At 37.3% G+C, this 23,111-nt stretch overlaps 1 protein-coding gene across 2 annotated transcripts in view; it reads right to left on the minus strand.

Annotated features, from left to right (window-relative positions):
- vps50 (VPS50 subunit of EARP/GARPII complex) overlaps nucleotides 1-23,111 on the minus strand; it is a 110,473-nt gene that overhangs the window by 1,694 nt on the left and 85,668 nt on the right. For both annotated transcript variants that reach the window (XM_079485095.1, XM_079485094.1), the window contains 5 exons: nucleotides 21,195-21,343; nucleotides 17,900-17,996; nucleotides 16,913-17,071; nucleotides 8,453-8,574; nucleotides 946-1,135 (listed from right to left, as the gene is read on the minus strand). In XM_079485095.1, coding sequence (XP_079341221.1) covers nucleotides 946-1,135; nucleotides 8,453-8,574; nucleotides 16,913-17,071; nucleotides 17,900-17,996; nucleotides 21,195-21,343 — 717 coding nt within the window. The remainder of the gene's footprint in view (nucleotides 1-945; nucleotides 1,136-8,452; nucleotides 8,575-16,912; nucleotides 17,072-17,899; nucleotides 17,997-21,194; nucleotides 21,344-23,111) is intronic.

Consider the following 23,111-nt stretch of genomic DNA (forward strand, 5'->3'; position numbering starts at 1 on the left):
TACTCATCCATGTTTTTAGAGATTTGTTCCCATGTCGCATTACTTGTGAGATTTACACTGTATGCGTGATGACGTCTAACGTCCCCACCAAAGAAAGAAGTCACGAGAGTTACAACTGGTGTGTTTTATCTCAAAGATTACAAAGTGAAAATATTTAGAGGTTTTGTTAATTACAGTTAATATATCAGGCAATTTACCAACAACCCATAAAAAAAACATTGACTTGGGGTCGATGGAACCGAAAGTGCATAAATGCTAAAAAAACATGTCACCTCTGCGCTACTCTGTTATCATTGAAACTGTCCATTAATAACTTTAAATACTGAACGATGTTGTGTGATGGTTTTCATTCTGTGTGTTAAAATAAACATTTTAATACTGTACATAAAGGCCCGATTTCCCAGACAGGGTTTAGGTTAAGCCAGGACTAGGCCTTAGTTAAATTAGGATATTTAAGTAGCATTTATAAAAATGCCTAGTGTGAATCTTCAGACAAAACAATAGCACTGACATGTTTTAGGATTTGTCATTGCAAGCTATTTTCAGTTAACAGCTCAAACTTGCCATTTAATCTGGGACTACGCTAAAGCCTTGCTTGTAAAACCGGGCAAAGAAAATTAAATACAACTTTAACAATATCAAAAGTAAACAATATATATACAGTAGTGGTCAAACGTGGTGTACTTTGGGGGCATCTTTGCACAATATTTGCTTTTAATCCTTCCTCAAGTGAAATCCTCAAAATATGAGGTGTATGGTACACAATGAACAAAAACCCTTTAATTTTTAATGCATCTCTAATAATATATTCAAGTAAAGACCAAATATGTCAATTGACCAAACATGGACATCACTTTTGACCACTACAAAATATTGCTGTTTTTTACCAAATAATGTAATACAGTAACGGTGTGTATGAGTGAAGTTGTGTGTCAGCCATCTTACCCTGTGGTTCTTGATGAACTGCTCCATGTCATTTTCAGTTAGGTAATACGCTTTGATGTAGGTCTCCACAAACTCCTTGTCAGGAATTGGCCTGAGGTCTGTGAGCTTCTCCAGCTTCATCAGAAACTGCTGGAAGTCCAACTGCATTAGCGCACGTCCTTCATTACTGCATTTCTTCACGTTAGCGTAGCTGGAAGAGAGCAGAGGAGACGAGAGGTGAGTGAGACAGATGCAAAGCCTTCATGAAGTGTTGACAGCACACCATACATTCCTTGTGAGAACACCCGGAGGTGAAGTGTCCCGCTCAAAGGCGGTCTTAACCCTGTGGTTCACAGGTCACCTTGTGCTTAAACCTAGATTGAACCTGCAGCCTTTGACTCATTAGTCTGCCACATTTAATCCTACTTATTAGTAAATAAAGAAAGAAAGAAGGTATTTATATAGCTTGTAGGTCTCAGTTACACACATGTGTGCCTCAGCATCCATCACAACAGTCGATTTACACCTTGGCCGCATCCAAGACAAACAAGTAGCCGAAGGTTCAGTGCTGTTGACACCCTGTTTACTTTTTGGCTGACAGCGGTGTAATTACTGTCTGTGAGGGGAAGATATCGCAGGGCCCATCGAGTGTATCCAGTAACTTCATGTTCTTCCCAGACTCCTGTCACGTTCGGATTGATGGACGGGGGCGATACGGGACACACCTCAGCACTGATACAGTGGCCAATATTGCCCCGCTAGCTGACAACAAAGCTAAAATGATTCAGGTTGTAATGTATTTTACTCTGTTTTTAAAGCTTTATAGCTCGAGGCAAAGACAGTCAGGTAGAGCTCAACACTTCACAATAATTTATTGAATATAATGGTTTTAAGCCTTAAAAGGGAATTCCTTAGAATTATATTTTCAATGTTATTGTAGTCTTATTAACATTTAGCTATATAGCTTTTATTTTAATTTTTCATGTAAATTAAAAAAAATTTTTTTATAAAAAAATCTTTGTTGATTTTAAAACATTATAAACACATGCGTGCAAAAAAATATAAAATGCTGTATATTTTTACTAAAAGTTATTTGATTTTAAAAATAACAATTTGACTTCAATTAACAAAAATGTTTTAATAGGTTTAGTAATCTATAGTCTATTCACAATATAATATCAGACAGGCTATTAGCACATGGTGAAGGACGGCTGTTATAGCCTGACATAGAATAGATTTAAAACTTCAAATGCCCTTTCTATCCCAGACGTCTACATATCCATCTTTAAACTATTGACCCTTGACCTTACGATCCACGTATTCGGCTGGATCCTGCCAGAAGGTGATTGCCAAGCTATATAGGGTCACGGCCTTACAAAGCATTTGAGTTTTTTACCGGTTTTGTCTCAGAATGGAAGAACATGTTTCTGGAACATCATCATCTGCTCGTCCTTGAAAAAATTCCATTACTATAAAATAACCCTGAAATTAAGAAAAAAGATACAATGTTTTTGTTCTGGAAGCACTTTAAACCAGCCGTCACCCTAAATCCAGAACCAAGATGATGATAGTCCAATAAACACGTCCTACTCGAGTAAATAGCTTTAAGCCCTCAGGGTGTACAAATCTTTGTCCTAATGTGTGTTTGGGATCGAGCAAATCAGGAACGTTTGCTGAAGGTTCTCTGGAGTTCCATGAATTTTCCAGGAACATGAAATCAAACATGATAGTTCTTATTTTATTTGAGCAATATTGCAGTGTTTTTTATAAATGATTTATTTATGCAGGTTTATTTCTTTAAGTCCTGTGCCCTGATAGTCTTCTAAAATAAAAATATAAAATAGACCACATAAGGGTCAACTTTTCAAAATTGGGGTTTATTCATCATCTAAAAGCTGAATAAATAAGCTTTCCATTGATATATGGTTTGCTAGGATAGGACTGACATATTGGGCTGAGATATATGCAGCGGCCATATTGGCACCTGGTTTCAGTACCCAACCCTACTGGTTAGTGACCCCAAGTCAGTTAAGGTTGAGGACAACACTTCAGACTATTAGCTCTTCAAACCTGGAAGAAAATATGTTCTGAAGACAGCTGTATGTGACATCAAAACAGACTTGTGATTGTTTTTTGAACAACAAGTGTCTCAGACAATAAATTTACTTTAGAGAGCGAATACTTCATAACCCAAATGTCCTGCTCAAATTGAGAAAATCACCTTTAAAGTTGTCCATTGGCTGTTGCTAAGAATTTTAACACATTCTATTGGTTTATGCTGTAATGACGTTGTGAAGAGCAGATGAACCTGAAACAACGATACAACGATACCAAACTTGAGTGGGTAATTCCCAAAGAGCGATGTTTGTAGGTGTGTTTCCAGCCATTTTTATTTGCGATTTTGCTGCATCCGCTCACAATTTTTTTTTCGGCAGTACATTTATTAACTATCTTCATGGAACATGATCTTTAATATCCTAATGATTTTTTTCACCCATACAATGTATTACATTTAGTCATTTAGCAGACGCTTTTATCCAAAGCGACTTACAGAGAGTTCAGGAAGCAATAAGCAATTTGTCATTCAGGAGCAATAATACAATAGGTGCTAATACAAAGTTACTGGTTTCCACAAAAGCCAGACCAATACCTGTGGAGAGAAAAGAGTTGCGGTGATGGGGTGTAGGAGTGTAGGAGAGTGTGAAAGTATGCGGGCGTTCGCCTATGTATGTTGGCTATTAAAACAAATATAATACTTCTGTCTGGTTTTGTGGTCCAGAGTCACATATACCTCCCCCTACATTATTTTTCATTCCAGAAGCCATTGCCTTCACATCACAATCTTAAATAAAGATCGCACTGTCCATTTCATGCCAACATTACCAGCGTATTCTGGATGAGCCACATCTATACAGACGACAATAAAACTGTCCCGCAGTGTTAAGCTGTCACTGGACTTCTCAACTGTTTTATATAAATCCTGTTCATCCTCTCACTCTCTGGACCCCGTTCTCCTCCATGTACTCATGGTCTATGGTTTATAAATAATTAACACCTTGAGCGACTATAATATTTCTTTTTCCAGATTTCATTGTAGCCGTATTCTACAGCGAGGCATTGTTTCATACAAGGGAAACCTCTCTGAAGTCAAGAAGTGTCATGTCAAATGTTCTCTCAGCAGATCTCCAGAACACAGAGGTGAGAAGCACACGAGCTCCCGAGCATTTCTGCAAAGCACAGATTTCTCACATCCTGAATGTAATACAGTGAAACAGGATAAGAATGATAGAAGACAGAAAGAAAACAGCTCCCTGGAGAGGGCACAGCTTTTCAGCTGCTTGTCACACATTGCCTGCAAACGTTCCTAGCGTTCATTTTCCTAGCTTGAGGAAACCGCCTCTCGCCTAATGGAAAGCAGATGCGCGCACGAAGTTGAAACCAGAAGGAAAAATAAATATATAGAAAATCTTGATGGATTAATCTATGAAGCTGTTCAAGAGCAACAGAGGATGTGGAAACGTGACAAGAAAAGCTATTCTGTCCATGGCAGCGAGTCAGAACGGACATTTGATGAATTCTCACAGAACTAATGCATTTTAACAATCTGTCTGAAAAAAACACCCCTCTGCATAAATGCAACTACGAGACGCTCCACACGCAAGATCGATGAGGCAGCCTTACATTTTCTTGCCTTTGCTTTAAATCAAATATTCCACAGGTGAAGTTCTGCCCCCTCCCCAAATCCCTAGTGATAAAGGCTCATCTCAAAACAATCTCTGCCAGTCGAACCACCATTATAAACACAACAGCTCTTGGCACTTTCTCTCCTGTATTATAGAAATATTAAAAGGAACCTGTAAGTTTGGCAGAGGAATGAAGAAGAAGCAGTGACAGAGATCTTCATGCTGGTTTGCAGTTTGTAAACATCCCTTTGGTTTAAAGGTATTTTAGCAGGACATTTGGGTTATGAAGTATTTCCTCTAAAGTAAATGTATTGTTTGAGACGCTATTAAAAAAAACAAGTCTGTTTTGATGTCACATACAGCTGTCTTCAGAACATATTTTCTTCCATGTTTGTAGAGCTAATAGTCTGAAGCGTTGTCCTCAACCTTAAACTAACCAGTAGGGTTTGGTACCAAAACCCTGTGCCAATATGGCCGCTGCATAGGGCAAGTTTTAAAGTGAAACGAACGTCAATTCCAAACGCTCATGACACGTCTGTGATATAAGCGATCACAATAAAACCATTGCGCGCTTTTAAATCAATGAAGTGCTTGCTGCCTGCCGTGGAGCTTATTCTTAACACAGTAACGCGTTTGACAAGAAAGACAAGCGCGAGACAGGAGTGAAAGTGCTAAAACCTTATAGCACCTGTCAGTCTGATCTCTAGACATCTGTCTGTCAAGCTTTGACTTTTACGCTGACTGCATGTTTAGGCATATAATTATACTTATTCATTATTCATACTGTCTGTTTTAAACCTAATGCACATACAGTATAATGTAACCAATTATAACCAATTGCTCTCTGTCAATGGACTTAATCTGTTGATATATTCAATGCATTTTCTGCCCATATATAATACAACTATGGCGAGAATGTAGTTGTAGCTGGGTAACAAGGTATTTGGCACCATGCTTCGCCCTTAGCTGTTATAAAATGCCCTGTTACCCACTGCTTCTTGTGGCTTATTGCTTTAGTAACCCACTCAGGGGTGATTCCATGTTTTCAATATAAGGGGGCTCAGCATCCAAAGAGAAGATATATATTCATATGCATATATATAGAATCTCTCTAAGCACCACATACTGTATACATTACTAAAATTAATTAAGAAAGAATATGCAGCATTAAGACAATTTATTGTTATTAAAATCAATATCACATTTATCAATCAATTTACAATTCAAAGTGACAACAACAGTCACAAATCCATACAATAAATTTCAACATCAATCGCTGAGTCATTATTTAGTAGAAGTCATAAATTCATATGCTGTTTCCCTGCCATTCATTCTGATTAGCACGAGTGCTGTCATTCCTGTGTGTGACAGCGTGTTCATCAAACCACAGCGTTTTACATTAATAATAAAAAATACTGAAGCATCTGAAAAACGACAAATGGCTTCTAGGTACATTGAGTTGGAACTCAGAACAATGAATAACACCAGGCTGAACTACAGTAACTTTTTCCGGGGCTTTCAAAACTACCTTTTGCTGGAGGTAAACAACAGGTTAACAGTGTGACGAGGGGTGAACGCAGACAAAACTTTTTACAGTGAATGGGAAGGGGTCTTGTATCGCTCCCGCATCATATTATGTAAGCTGCATTTATAACACAGAAAGGCAAAGATGCAGATGTCATGTTAATGAACACACCTTGTACTTATGACGTTCACTCTACTCTATGCCGCTGTAAACTGAAGAATGCGCTAAATAACACACCCTGTAGCCATTTTCATGATAGGACTAAAGCGATCTCGAATTCCTCAACAAATGACATCATTACTCACAATTGTTTAGGGGGGGCTAAGCTAGAAATGTAGGGTGGCTGAGGCCTAGCGACACCACTGAACCCCATTGCTTCTTGGGCGTTTTGCATGAATAGGTGTTGCTGATGTGCGATTTCATTATATGTTAATTTTGAACTGATACTAAAATTCAAGCTTATTTAAAATAATACTAATACATTCTCAGAAAAAAGGTATAAAGCTGTCACAGGGACCGTACACTTTGAAAAGGTAATAATTAGGGATGGGGGAATTAACGCGTTAATCTTTGCGATTAATTTTAGATGTTTAACGCGTTAAAAAAAATTAAGCAATTGACGCAGCACTTTTTTTTTTTTTTTGCCTCGATCGTTTCCATGACTTCCTATTGCTTATTGTGAATGTGAACAAATGTAAACCGACTGGTCTGTCTCAGTTGCTGGCTTAATGTAAAAGAGTAGGCAAAATCTTTGGGTGAAAAAAAATAAACATTCTCCTTTTGTTATTCATATTGCAAAGACTTATGTTCCTTTTTGAAATTCAACTGGCACTTAAACATTTTTTTTTTAAATATATTGTTGGTGCATAAAGAAATTATTTCTTTTGGCCAATTGGCTTAAGTTCTAAACTGATCTAGACTTTTTGATGACCTTGATGGTTTTAATATTCAACTTTCACTTTGTTTATAATGTTGCTGCACACATTTTATTTGATGGGAACAGCTACTCTGTGGTTCTGTGGAGAGTCTGTTTACAGTTCAAATGTCATTAACATGTTATGTCATTAAAAACTTTGTGTTGTTTATTTTAATTAGGTGATTCTACATTTAAATATTGATGATAACAAGCTTGGGGGAAAACACAATTAATTGCAATTAATTACAGAAAATGTGCAATTAATTAGTTAATTTTTTTTAATCGATTCCCAGCCCTAGTAATAATAGATTTGTTTACACGGTTTCAGGGGCAGCAATATAAACGTTACGAGGCCCAAACTAAACATACGGTAGACCTCTGCAAAAACCCTATAACTGTTCAATAGTTTTAATTTAATTTAATGCAATGCAATTAATATGCAGTAAAATATTACTATTAATTAATATAATTATTAATGAAATATAAAATAAATGGTTTTATTATAACCAAACCCAGACTGGAAGTTAACTTCGGGGCAGTGCGAGTGTTCGATGAAACCGTCTAAACATTACATTTGGTACCAATATATATCTTTGAGGTATTAGTATGCACTCTTTAGGTGCACCGTTGAACCACTCAACCTTTTTTCAGACAGTGTATTACACAACTGTTTAGAAAAACTTCTGGACCCTCTTGAAGGCCAAACCTACTTTAGCATTTCACAGATTCTGCCTCTTGGAAAATAGACTGAAAAGGCCTTGTGACAAAACATGAAACCTTTTAGAAGAAACATTTGTGGTCTGACGAGACTGTACTTGATCTCTGTGGCCTCAAAGCCAAATGCTATGTTTGGCACAAAGCAAATACATCCTGGCACTCATGTGAAACAAAGCCTGTCGGCTACATCAATCTCTGGGGTCACTTTTCAACAAGAGGAATTCTTTGTGGCAACATGTAGAGAGACAAATTTAGGCAAATCATTGAGGAGAACCTTGGGAGGGGAATGTTGCTGTAAAAGAGAAAAGTGAAGAAACGCGTGTTCTTAAAAATGGATCACTGGATAAATGGGCTGCGTTTACCTGGGAGATTCACAGGTTTACTATGAACATCAAACATAGACTGGGAGCACTGTAATAATTCCCAGTTCCATTAACACCATCACTCACAGAAGTATTGACAGAGCCCTTTACTCGCTAAATAACCCGGAGGACACCTAATTAATCTGTATTTATCTCTATATGATCCAACTGCTTATGTGAGCTAATCACATTTCGTTTAGGAATACACAGAGTGTCTTGCAATGGCTGGTATTTCTATGAAAACACTGTGTGGATAGGAAATTGATCTGACAGCAGGTCTCTCACACATGGACGCCCATTTTGTTCAGCTAAACAGAGCACTTACCCCTCGACTAATGTCCTGTTGGCCAGGCGGATGCAGTGCTCCCATAAGACATTGGACACTGGCAGGGGAATCCGAACTATTTTCGAAACATCTCCAAGTTTCTGGTTGAACTTCTCAAACTCCTGCAAAAAAACCCAAAAAACATTGATGGATATATGCTTACATGTAGCACGATCGCTCAACTTATGACTATAAATACTCTGTGTATGCTCCAATGTGCGCAGTGCATCTTTTTAAATGCATATTTCAATACAAAAAAAGATACGCAAATCTACGTCTTTGAATTCAACTAATAGTGGACCCAAAATGTAAGTTAACTCATCCTCTTGTCAATACAAACCAATGGCTTTCTTTATTCCGCAGAACACAAAGGAAGGTATTTTAATAAATGTTGGTTGCCGAACAGCGGCAATTGCATTGGTTTTGTGTTCATACAGTAGAAGTGAATGGGTACCGGCGTCGTTCGTTTACCAACATTCTTCAAAATATCTTCCTTTGTGTTCTGCGGAAGAGAAAAAGGCATACAGTTTAATGACGAGAGGATGACAGAATTTTCATTTTTCTAGAGGTATTACTATAAGGAAGCCTTGTATAATAAGGCAGAATTTGTTTCTCAACATACTTTGCTCAGATACTCTTCTCATGGGTCGTTCACAGGACGTTTATTGCTAAAAAACCATAAGAAGTCCAACAACAATGGTCTTGAAATGAATTGTTGATGGTGGAAACTGTAAAAAGACAAATATCACGAACAGTTTGACGGTCTTACAACACAACAGATCACAAAATGCTGACAGAGCATTAAAATCCCCCAAAACTGTATTCCTTGATTCATCCTTTTAAAACTCCTGCGCAACATTAAAACTAAACTAAGACAAAAAAGGGGTCAACTCAATAAACGATTAGTTGGTTGATGGAAGACTAGTCTTGTAGTATACAATCATGCCACATTCCTATTAAATACAGACTAACACTGGATTTTCATAAGGTGGTGTTGGAACCATCTGGATCAGGTGACGTGCAGTCTAGAAATTGTAGTATGTACTGTAGTAAGCCACATAACTTTAATAAAGCTGTAAATGAATCGCAAAATCAAAGACGTGCAGACAGCAAACCTCTATAAATATCTCCAAGTGCCATATTGACCGACCAGGTTTTCAACCTGCAAGATTTGCAACCCCAAAAATCTCCCTGCAGCACAGATGTCCAGATAGAGCCATGCCACGTACAAATCCCTGCGCTGTACAAGCCGTCTGCTCAGCGAGGTGTTGATTCAGCTGCGCTTCAGCCCATTTCTCTTTCAATTGTGACAGGAAAACACGCCCATAAGTTTCTTAACACACTGACATACGGCTCATTTAAAAGCCAAGGACTACATGTACCCGTGCATTTGCACCTCGAATGTTGATGCAAAGCCAGAAGCAGTAAAAACACTGCGAGTTGTCAGGGTTATTCCCTTTCCTTTAATCTTCTGTATGAAATGTAAAATGTCCTGTTTATCTTAAAACTTAGAAATAAGGGATTAACAAGAACGCATAAATTCAGCGTTGCGTTTCAGGGTCCAATTATAATTTATAGAGTCTGCAAGAGACAATTCACATGAGAAACTAATCACAGCTAGCAGATCAGATTATTGCTCTTAGTCATTCTGACAAGTGTTACTCAAAGTAATGCAAAGAGAAAGGTCCTGCGGTTTTTGATTTCTAACAAGAAAAACAGACTTGATGTTAAAAAAAAGACGTTTTTAAATTCTTACGTGGTTCATGCTGTAAAAGGCTACTGTAAATAGGCAATTCCATGCAAATGTCAACCTTAAGATTTCTTTAACCCAAGGATTTCACCATACTGATAGGTCAGATGTTAATATTTGATGGTTTAATACCCATGTGAGTTTTTAAAGCTTTTATGTGATTTTAAAGCACTTTCCATAGTCAGATATCTGTCACATCCATAACGGTCCAAATTCCTCATTAAAGGTCACATGAAAATGAAATTTTATATTCTAAGAAGAGTCATTTGATCTCCATTTGTTGGGATTATTGATTCTGGTTTGCGCATTTTAATTCACGGAAATCCTATAAAATATGTTATCTCTCAAAAACGTGTCCTTTCCTGTCACATCCATAAAGCATGTTTATTTACCACTTTTAAAATAGAAAAATGTTTTTTTTGGTCTGGCCTCTACCATGAGGGGTTTAGTAAAATATAAACAGACGATTCAATATATTGGTAATAAATAGTCTCTAAGAATTTATTTATATTTCAAGTTTTGACTTAAAATGTCACATCTCTGATGCTGGAATAGTTATTATGCCTTTAAAAACCTGTATGGCTTTCTAATGCTTGCATATACTTTTGGGATTAATTGCTGCTTGGTGATCCAAAATAGAAAAGATCTGAACAACAATAAAGGTAAATGGATGATGACTTTTCATTTATGAATTTATTCAAATCAATTTGCAGAAAAAAACAATACCACAAAAAACGCATTTAACCTCAAGAGTTTGCCCAAGCCTCAGACTGAAATCTAAATTCAGTTTCTAACACGGAGGAGAAAATAACCCTCTATATCATTACACAAATAACAAACTGCTCACGCAGTCCATAACAGTTAGAGACAAATAACATACAATGCAGCGTATCGCCAGTGACACTTATTAAACTGTAACAGATACAAGCAAATGTCCTTTAGCAGTCCGGGCACCTGAACATCATTTTTTCAACTGTCAATAGAAAATAAAGAGTGAGTCACTCCAGTATTTCCACACTTAAATGATTAATTCAGTCCGCTTGGCAAACGCAGACACATTGGCATCGACAAACACACTTGGCGGCAGGTTATAATGACGGCGCTGGGAGAGACGGGCTTCACGACTTCACAGGCACACAAAGGTGAGCTTCGCTTCTTCATTAGCAGCCAAGCTTTCAACTGAAACTGCACCACTCGGTTCAGGACTTATGTAAATCTGCCCTGCCGCCACCTGATTATGCATATTTTGGGATTCAGCGAGCTTCCTCTGCAAATAAGTCAAAGAGATAATTCAATTGTGAAACCCCATCTGCTCGGTGAGCCTCTTTATTTCAATGTATGTGTCAGCTATTCAAATCTCTAGCTATGCCCATGCAAAATGCATTCAGGCTAATGAGGAGAGGTTACGGAAGACATGTGGACAGTTGAGCGATACTTAACCGAGAAACTTTTCAACTGGCCTCTTTGCCTTCCAGAGCCCGACTGCTTAAATAATTCACATCCTGACAAATAATTAATACCCATGATTTTTTAATCCAGAGGAATTCATAAGACACAATCATTAGGCAAAAGGCAAAAAAAGAGGGAGAACAAATTGTGGACCATACCATCTACGGTAGCATCCTCAAGACTGTTCATGGAGAGCATCATGTTTGTTTGGTTTAGTAAATCTTCTCTGTATTATAATACAGAAGTGGCATTTTCTATATGCCGCATGTAAACAGTGACAAACGTAGGGCAATGAGAGCTGTCCTGGGCCTCCATTCAAGATCTGAGATCCCAAGAGTCTCTCCACAGCAGCACTTAACCTGAATCATCTCTTTTTAAACAAGCAGCTGTGTGAACGGGCATGTGCTCAACATCATGAGGTCCACCGCACATGACTTCACACAGAGACTTCATTTCACTTGAGAATTTATCTTCTGCGACAGCGCTGTAATTTGCCCGGAAATCATGAAATGAAGTTGGAGAAATTAGTCGTTATTTTTCACTTTTTTCACTAATAAACCTTGACTTATCTCATTGTTTATACGTAGATTTTTTTCCGTAAAGCTTACAAGCTCAAAACTTACAATTTTGTAACGTTGCTGAAACGTTGAATTTGGATTAACGTATATAAACATACAAATTGCTACATATTTTTAGCTAAAAAATGTCAAATATTTACGAAGCTTGTATCTCACTAAGATATTTGTATCCTAATCCACTTTGTGTTTTTGTTTAGATACTGTAAATATGTCAGTATTGTGTGTTTAGATGCTGTAAATACGTCAATATTGTGCGTTTAGATGCTGTAAATATGTCAGTATTGTGTGTTTAGATGCTGTAAATACGTCAATATTGTGCGTTTAGATGCTGTAAATACGTCAATATTGTGCGTTTAGATGCTGTAAATACGTCAATATTGTGCGTTTAGATGCTGTAAATACGTCAATATTGTGCGTTTAGATGCTGTAAATACGTCAATATTGTGCGTTTAGATGCTGTAAATATCTCAGTATTGTGTGTCTAGATGCTGTAAATACGTCAATATTGTGCGTTTAGATGCTGTAAATGTCAATATTGCGTGTCTAGATGCTGTAAATACGTCAATATTGTGTATGTTTAGATGCTGTAAATATGTCAATATTGTGCGTTTAGATGCTGTAAATATGTCAGTATTGTGTGTCTAGATGCTGTAAATACGTCAATATTGTGCGTTTAGATGCTGTAAATATCTCAGTATTGTGTGTCTAGATGCTGTAAATACGTCAATATTGTGTATGTTTAGATGCTGTAAATATGTCAATATTGTGCGTTTAGATGCTGTAAATACATCAATATTGTGCGTTTAGATGCTGTAAATACGTCAATATTGTGTATGTTTAGATGCTGTAAATATGTCAATATTGTGTGTCTAGATGCTGTAAATACGTCAATATTGTGCATTTAGATGCTGTAAATATGTCAGTATTGTGTGTCTAGATGCTGTAAATATGTCAATATTGTGTGTCTAGATGCTGTAAATATGTCAATATTGTGTGTCTAGATGCTGTAAATATGTCAGTATTGTGCGTTTAGATGCTGTACATATGTCAATATTGTGTGTCTAGATGCTGTAAATATGTCAGTATTGTGTGTCTAGATGCTGTAAATATGTCAGTATTGTGTGTCTAGATGCTGTAAATACGTCAATATTGTGCGTTTAGATGCTGTAAATATGTCAATATTGTGTGTCTAGATGCTTTAAATACGTCAATATTGTGCGTTTAGATGCTGTAAATATGTCAGTATTGTGTGTCTAGATGCTGTAAATACGTCAATATTGTGTGTCTAGATGCTGTAAATACGTCAATATTGTGCGTTTAGATGCTGTAAATATGTCAGTATTGTGTGTTTAGATGCTGTAAATATGTCAATATTGTGCATTTAGATGCTGTAAATATGTCAGTATTGTGTGTCTAGATGCTGTAAATACGTCAATATTGTGCGTTTAGATGCTGTAAATACGTCAATATTGTGCGTTTAGATGCTGTAAATACATCAATATTGTGCGTTTAGATACTGTAAATATGTCAGTATTGTGTGTCTAGATGCTGTAAATATGTCAGTATTGTGTGTCTAGATGCTGTAAATACGTCAATATTGTGCGTTTAGATGCTGTAAATACGTCAATATTGTGCGTTTAGATGCTGTAAATACGTCAATATTGTGCGTTTAGATGCTGTAAATACGTCAATATTGTGCATTTAGATGCTGTAAATACGTCAATATTGTGCGTTTAGATGCTGTAAATACGTCAATATTGTGCGTTTAGATTCCGTAAATATGTCAGTATTGTGTGTCTAGATGCTGTAAATACGTCAATATTGTGCGTTTAGATGCTGTAAATACGTCAATATTGTGCGTTTAGATGCTGTAAATACGTCAATATTGTGCGTTTAGATGCTGTAAATATGTCAGTATTGTGTGTCTAGATGCTGTAAATACGTCAATATTGTGCGTTTAGATGCTGTAAATATGTCAGTATTGTGTGTCTAGATGCTGTAAATACGTCAATATTGTGCGTTTAGATGCTGTAAATACGTCAATATTGTGCGTTTAGATTCTGTAAATACATCAATATTGTGCGTTTAGATACTGTAAATATGTCAGTATTGTGTGTCTAGATGCTGTAAATATGTCAGTATTGTGTGTCTAGATGCTGTAAATACGTCAATATTGTGCGTTTAGATGCTGTAAATACGTCAATATTGTGCGTTTAGATGCTGTAAATATGTCAGTATTGTGTGTCTAGATGCTGTAAATACGTCAATATTGTGCGTTTAGATGCTGTAAATATGTCAGTATTGTGTGTCTAGATGCTGTAAATACGTCAATATTGTGCGTTTAGATGCTGTAAATACGTCAATATTGTGCGTTTAGATGCTGTAAATATGTCAGTATTGTGTGTCTAGATGCTGTAAATACGTCAATATTGTGCGTTTAGATGCTGTAAATACATCAATATTGTGCGTTTAGATGCTGTAAATACGTCAATATTGTGCGTTTAGATGCTGTAAATATGTCAGTATTGTGTGTCTAGATGCTGTAAATACGTCAATATTGTGCGTTTAGATGCTGTAAATACATCAATATTGTGCGTTTAGATGCTGTAAATACGTCAATATTGTGCGTTTAGATGCTGTAAATATGTCAGTATTGTGTGTTTAGATGCTGTAAATACATCAATATTGTGCGTTTAGATGCTGTAAATACGTCAATATTGTGCGTTTAGATGCTGTAAATATGTCAGTATTGTGTGTCTAGATGCTGTAAATACGTCAATATTGTGCGTTTAGATGCTGTAAATACGTCAATATTGTGCGTTTAGATGCTGTAAATACGTCAATATTGTGCGTTTAGATGCTGTAAATACGTCAATATTGTGCGTTTAGATGCTGTAAATACGTCAATATTGTGCGTTTAGACTGTAAATACGTCAATATTGTGCGTTTAGATTCTGTAAATACATCAATATTGTGCGTTTAGATGCTGTAAATATCTCAGTATTGTGTGTCTAGATGCTGTAAATATGTCAGTATTGTGTGTTTAGATGCTGTAAATACATCAATATTGTGCGTTTAGATGCTGTAAATACGTCAATATTGTGCGTTTAGATGCTGTAAATATGTCAGTATTGTGTGTCTAGATGCTGTAAATACATCAATATTGTGCGTTTAGATGCTGTAAATACGTCAATATTGTGCGTTTAGATGCTGTAAATATGTCAGTATTGTGTGTCTAGATGCTGTAAATACGTCAATATTGTGCGTTTAGATGCTGTAAATACGTCAGCGTTTCAAACATTGTTATAGGCAGGTCAGTAATAATTGGGGATCTATAATAACAAAAGTAATCATCGAAAACTATATACAATAGATTTTTTATACTAATTTTCCTTCTGGTATTTAAAATTCAATACATAGAGGCAGATTGTTGCTGCTGTGAGAAATAAATGGAGAATGTAATACTAGGTATTACCATTAGATGTAGTATAGACCCATATAAACAGCTACTTGTGAATATACAGTCCTATGTAGGAGAAATTAAAACGGAAAATACGGAATTTGGTAAAAAATACAATGGATTTCATACGGCCCTAAATATATAACCAATAAAAAGTATTAAAGAGCTAAATGCCTTTAACAACACAGTATTTAATCATTTTAAAAGTACAGTGTTGTTTTCTGAAAAACAGAAAATGTGGACATCAACGCTAAAAGGAAAAATACTTTTTTCTTTACAGATATACAAATAAACAAAGCTTGGAGATTTGCCAAATCAAATATTCCAGGACTTCATCAATCTGCCACTCCAGTGAGTGTTTGAGGGAATGTTGTCACTCTCGGTTAAACGCAGCACCTTTAGACCTCTGCATAACCCCCTGACAGTGACATTTTGAAGCTGCACATTTCAATCGCGGCTCATTCGTTTCTTATGAGGTGAAACAGGAGATGAGTGAATCAGACAGGACAGCGCTGTACTGCCAATGAGGCGTGTAAGTTTCCTTGAAACTAAACAAACCATGCTGTAAATGACTGCAAGGAACACCCAAGAATGGGCCCATTAAAAAACAAAACTGGTTGATCTGTACATCAACCATCACCCAGTAGGATTTAGGGCGTTGTGAGCATGGGGCGGCACGCTGTGGCCGAGAAAAAAAATGTGCGATCATTTTTTACCACTCAATAGCACCAATCAATTTGTGTCACCATGCCGTCAGTTAAACTTATCGGGACTTGGAGAGTGCGCCCACCTCTCAGGGTGGTGTGTTAAACTTTATGCTGCAAAACACATCTGTCATCTCATTCAAAAGTGTGAGGATGGAGGTGAAAGGGAGAACTTCTAAATCAACAAACATTATAGGTGAGAAATAAGACCTTCGGCCACTTCAGCTGTACAGATTACTTAAAATGGTGTCACTGGTAATTTTGCACTAAAGAGTGCAGGTCAGGGATTTAGCAATGAATTACGGTTTAGTTTTAAAACACAATTTAGTTTGTGTGCTTAACAAATTATTAATGTGTGTTAAAAAAATATCTATGAAAGTTAAAGCAAGGGTTGGGTGCTTTGCCAAGGGCACCATCCAGGCTAGAACCGCCACTGCCACCTCCCCTATAGTGTGATAATGCGGCCAACCCATTACTCTCGCACATAAAACCCACCGCACAGCCACACAAACACATTACCTTTAAAAGGACATCCACGTAGACATTGTGCTGTGACATTATCTCTTTAATGTCCCATTTCACTCCCACCATCAGCAAAAGCATCTGTTCGTAATCTATGGCTTTGGCTGCCACTATCCAGTAAATGGGCTTCCGGAGTTCACTGGCTGTGGATACGGTCTGCAGAGGAAACAGAGCAGTGCTGATCAAATTAAACAGTGCGACAGCATCAGCTTGAGTGTGTCTGACAGGGATTTACTCATCCAGAATCCAAAGAGAATCAAAAGATAGTTGTTTAAAGCAATAAAAGTTCTTGTAGTTATGACAGTAAAGCAAAATGCGCCTGGCAAAAGTGTACAGAACAATATCTAACTTACAAAGTTCCCCGAATCCCAAAAGCACCACAAATTTAATGACACTCTTAGCTCTAAGCAATGAAACTCAGAATTAATTATTTTGATTTAATTAAATATTCAGTGAAAACAACAAGTTTTTCTAGTTTTTAACTTAAATGATGCTATGTTCAATACTGTACTGTACTGTTTTACCTCTAAAAAGTGTTTTTTTAGCTACAAAAAATGTATGGTTTAACCTAAAAACCTTTTTTATATATACAGTGCTTAACAAATTTATTAGGCCACTGACAACCGATGTATATGTAAAATATTTGTGTTTTTCTTATTTCTACAGGTGGTCTAATAAATTTGATATGCAGTGTATACATTAACAAACATTGAGAATGGTGTACTAGGACATGTTTCAATTGTTCTGAAGGTCAACATACTATAACAGAGGAGACCTGTGTTCTATCTAATATTGTTACAGTCCATTAACATGTATTTTATATCGTAGAACCCCTCACACCGAAAGACTAGAGCTCACCATCAGTGATTCTAAATCATATAAGAAAAGTAATATGAAAAATGATGCTGGGAAGTGGGGAATTGAAAAGGCTCTCATGGGGGAGACTGAAAAGGTCAGATCCATAAATAGACTGATAACACAGACCTGTGAGTAGAACTGCTGGAGGAAAGGCTTCTTGGCTGAAGGCATCATAGTGTCAAGATGGGGCTGAAGAAGCTCAAACTGCTCTGCCAGAAAAACTCTGCAGGTAGAAAAAATGACACCAGATTAGAGAAGGTTTCTGCATGTCTGTTGTGGCACGCTCGCTCAGAACCACAGAACAGTAACTGATGCTGTCAAACTTACAATTCTCTGCCATTAAGTCTAATATATAAAGCATCATTTTTAAACAAGTGAATACATTTTTGTTTTGCCGTTTTGGCGTACTCGCCCTCAAAAAAGAAAATTTTAAAACCAAGATCTAAATAAGATGCCTTCTTACTGGTGTGGAAAATAAATGCGAATATAACTGCTTGCATATAGTAACAAATAATGTGATTAAAGCGAACCAACTCCAAGCACTACAGAAATCAGTTTTCTGACATTTTTCTTCAAAAGAAACTGAATGAATCAGTAATTAAAAATCCAAGATTCTCGTTGCTGCCAATATCTGTGTCCAACTGAGACCATCATAAAGATTCAGTGCCCACCCACCAGCACAACACCCACAGATTTATGCTAATGAAAGCCCACATAGAGCGATAAGCATTGAGTAAAGAATTTGAGTTGAATAGTTGCATGTTAAATGAATAAATTCTAGAAATAAGGGCTTATAAGCTATACATTGGAGATTTAGCAAACACTTGAATTAAAAAATCTGCCCTTAAACAATGGTTACTGTCGCACGGTAAAGTAAACTCCTGCCAGCCATTCAAACATCTGTGCTTGCTGAAATTGTGTGTTTGTTCACCGCGTGTTATTTGAATAATGATTTTTTATATTTGGGAGTTTCTTTTTATAACACTGATTGATGAACAAATATTCTCAAAAACAGTTTCCTGTCTGTGAAATACAAACTACAGTTGCATAAGCAGGCGTTTGAAAACATGGTCTTAAAATGTTAACGTCCTTGCTCAGTCAATATTAAAGATTAATTAGTTACATTATGTTAAGAGAAAACAGATCATAAAAAGCTGGGTTTTCACAGACTGGTTCATGAAATTACTTTCTTTTTGAAGAATAATGCAGTCGGAGTTACATCATCACGTATCCTTTTTCTTCCAAGCGATAAAAAGGGAGTGAATGGGGGGCACATTTTTTGAAGGTGCATCCATCTATCAACAAACTGCAGTGTTTGTCACCGGAACTTACGTGCGTGCGACATTTGCCAGAAAAACAAGCCTCTGGTTTATGCGCTGCCGAGGGATAACGGAAGTTAGACCATATCGTAAATAGCGTAAACATGGGGAAATATTGTTTCTTGGCTGAAATATCCCTTTAAGACCAACATAAACACTTATTTCGTCCCATTTCTTACATTTTTAAAAACTAAATAATACATGAGCTTGAATGAAAAAACAAAGCTCACTGAAGATATGGTCCGGAAAAAAAACAGGGTATAATAATAACCAGGTTTCATATGGGATAAATACAGCTCTCAGAAAAAACAAAACAACTACTTTTTTCATTTATTTTTTCACATGCTTATACCACTCTCTTCTCAAACTCTGTGGCCTTCATTGTTTATTCCATTAGGAAGTATAGGGAGCAAATAAGAGATTGTACTGACCCTCTGAAAATAAACAGTGCTTTTCAGTGTCCTGCATTCTGGACATGTACATGCTTCACAAGGGCAGGGGCAAAGACCTTCACCCTCTGGAACACTTTCGTTTTGAGCAACGGATGACCTGTTCCTACGCTTAAACTCTCGACGCCTAATCTTCTCTTATTTTCAATCTAATCCAAACAAGCCGAACGCCATCTGGCTCCAACGTAGATACGTCCAAGTCAACTGCAGGGAGGATCAAGCTTGCAGCTCAACTAGTCTGTCTGAATATCAAGGGAGTATTCCCTGCTGTTGACAAAAGGCTTAACGTCTTGCTGAACATGCAGTCGGATAGAAAAAAGGGTCAGAAACGACGATGCTTTTGAGGCACGACGTCTAACGCAGGTCTATCTCATCGGTATTATTGTAAAAATTCAGGTAGCTCGCATCAGCTCCTGCAGCATCACGTCACTTAATGAAATGAACTCCCGGGCTGTCGCTGAAGCAGGCAAGGCCCGCCTCTGTTGACTTATCAGGAGGAAAGCAAGCCCTAATGGGGTTCGCTGATTAGATAACAGCCACACTGATAATATGACTGATTGGGTTAGACAGGCTCGGCTGAAACGCGGTGCTAGGGTTAGGAACTCATCACCTAGCAACAGCATGCCACAGCTCAAGGAAGACCTCATAAAAGTCAACCAGCTCTTTAATGTAAATGCATTCATTTGCAAGAGTCAGCTTGCTTCTGCCGCTAATGTACAGCTGGATATGGGATATGGATGCCAACTGGCTGATTTTTAATGCATTATTTTTTCATATATTTAATGCCCTTCTAGAAAGTAACAGAGGAAAAAGTTCCCACGGCTCCCAGCGAGTCTGCGTTGCTTACCCCGCTAAGACAGGTGGGCATCTGCATTCTGAATTATCTCGACGACTGGCTTATTCTAGCCCAGTTGGAACAGGAGATATGCACGAACAGTTCCATTGTCCTCCGTCATTTTGAGAAATTGGGGTTCAAATTCAACCACTTCAAGAGTTTGTTAAGCCCCACACAACAAATTGAATTTTTGGGCATGACGCTCCACTCTAAGCGGGTTCGAGCCTGTCACAGCAACATATCAATCACTTTGATATGCTGACGGTGAAATCATCGTCAAAACATTTCGACACTTCTGATTGGAACTCCAACATCATCACGTTCTGGTACAATCCAATAACATGACGGGGGTTTCACTTATAAATCACCAATGAGGGTTATGATCTTACATATAGAACAGATTGGCGAGTCGCTTCCTTTTTTGGGCTCAGCGTAATGTCTGCTAGATCAGAGCAGACATTTGCTAAATGCAATGCGATGTGAACCGTAACAAAAGGGAACGATATGGTTACTCACATAACCTTGATTCCCTGAGATATCCGGAATGAGCATTGCAGTACCATTCGAATATGGTACTGAACGGTGTTTGGCCCAGACTTATATAGTTCAGTGGTGCGGCCCAAAATGGCGGGCCCAAAAACCATTGGTCTGTGCTTTTCACAGACGTTAACCAATAGGCTTCAAGCTCTGATAAAACGGGAGTTTTCCCATAGCGCTTTGCTAAACGCAATGCTCGTTCCCGTTATCTCAGGGAAACAGGGTTACGTGAGTAACCTAATTGAAATCTTTTTCATGTATGGTAAAAAAGCTGATCTTACAGTGATTCAGTGGCGACGACTCTCTCTGCCAAACCGTAGAGCGTTTCACTAGCCGTGAGGACCACCAGCTGACTGAGGTGAGGACTGGGGACCTTCTCCTTCCTTTCCTCAGCAGGTGCATGAGGACCTGCAGTTTCTCCTCCAGCTTCCTGCAAAACAGATAAAACACATTCAGACAACAGACCTTTAGATCCTCCCTGAATTTATGTACAAGTGAAAGTTGTGTAAATGAAAATGACATTTACAAATTTGTATTATATTAGAAAAATGCACAATTAAAGCATTTTAACTATATGCCTGAGACCCCTGTATGTTTCGTATTCTAAAAACACAACTCAATTTCAAGTCTAAATGGCTGTTTGGATATCATTCTGGCAAGTAATATAAACATTTATTTTATATTTAATTTAGATTAATATTTTATGAAACGTTCACTGAAACGTTTTTAATAAAAAAACACTTGACATACATTAACACAAGAGTGTCAAAGAGACTATGTGTTTGCACTTGTGCATGAACAGAATGTGGTCGGTGTTCCCTGCCAAAGCATGTGTTGTGTTTTGGATGCCGGGTGTCAGTATGGGATGCTGGTGCTCCCCAAAAGCTTTTAACTCTGTTACCCGGAGGGAATTTGGTTAACCATCCACCCAAAATTCATGCTGGCCTAAGCCAGTCTTTTAAGAAGGATTTAGCCATATGCATTCCCATTTAAAACCTTTTCAAATATCAGATTTCCATTATAAACTATAATCAAGTTCCTTTGCTTCATTAAAGTCTAGAAGAGCAATAACACATTTCATTAGATGTATTAAACAATACACAGCCAGACAAAAACAATTATGAAATGCAGATAAAATAGACATGTTGGGAAAAAGCAACCTGTCATTTCGAAATCACATCTCAAATGTCACAAAAACGGCCTTTTCCACCTTAGAAATGTTGCCAAATTACGAAATATTCTGTGTTTGGCTGACGCAGAGAAGCTTATTCATGCATTTGTGACCTCAAGTCTTGACTACTGTAATGCGCTACTTAGTGATTGTCCTGCATCATCAATAAACAAACTACAGTTAGTTCAGAACGCAGCTGCCAGAGATCTAACCAGGTCCAGAAAATACGATCACATAACAACAATGTTATCAACCCTTCACTGGCTTCCCATTAAGTATCGTATTGACTTTAAAGTTCTTTTAATCACTTATAAAGCCTTAAACGGTTTAGCCCTACCTACCTAACAGAGCTTCTATCACACTACAACCCATCACGCTCTCTAAGATCTCAAAACTCAGGACTTTTGATAACACCTAGAATAACTAAATCCACCAAAGCATCTTTTCAGCCAAGCATTTCCTTAATGCAAAATATGCTAAATAAACGACCGGGAGACTGCATCTATTAGATATTATTTAGTAGAATAATTTAACCATGTAGTGTGTTTTACCTTTTTTGTGTTTTAATGTTTCTATTTTCCCCTGTAAAGCTGCGTTGGAACAATGCACATTGCGAAAAGCGCTATATAAATAAAATTGAATTACATGGTAAAAATCATCTCACAAAATATCAGAATTATTTTGGGATATTGCAAGGGTGCAATGGGATTTGATCTTTGTCGCTCTCTAATCATTATCAAAGCATTGTTAAACTCACAATATCCTTACACAATCCATTTTCTCAATATTCGAAATGAATTACGAATAACATGTGTAAACATCTCCCTGTGGAAGTAAGACATGCGTTTCTGTCACCATGCATTGTTAAATGTTAATGAATTCTTGTTACTGTAAAAAAACAAAAGCTACCTTTACAATGGATCTCATTCAAAAACAACCGCATTCAGGTGCTTGTCCTTGCAGAGAAAACATTTTGTGGAATTCACAACAGGTGCATACACACAAGATGTATCCCACACTCATTCTA

The sequence above is a fragment of the Barbatula barbatula genome (genome assembly GCF_947034865.1).
Source record: "Barbatula barbatula genome assembly, chromosome: 21".
Classification (NCBI taxonomy): Eukaryota; Metazoa; Chordata; class Actinopteri; order Cypriniformes; family Nemacheilidae; genus Barbatula; species Barbatula barbatula.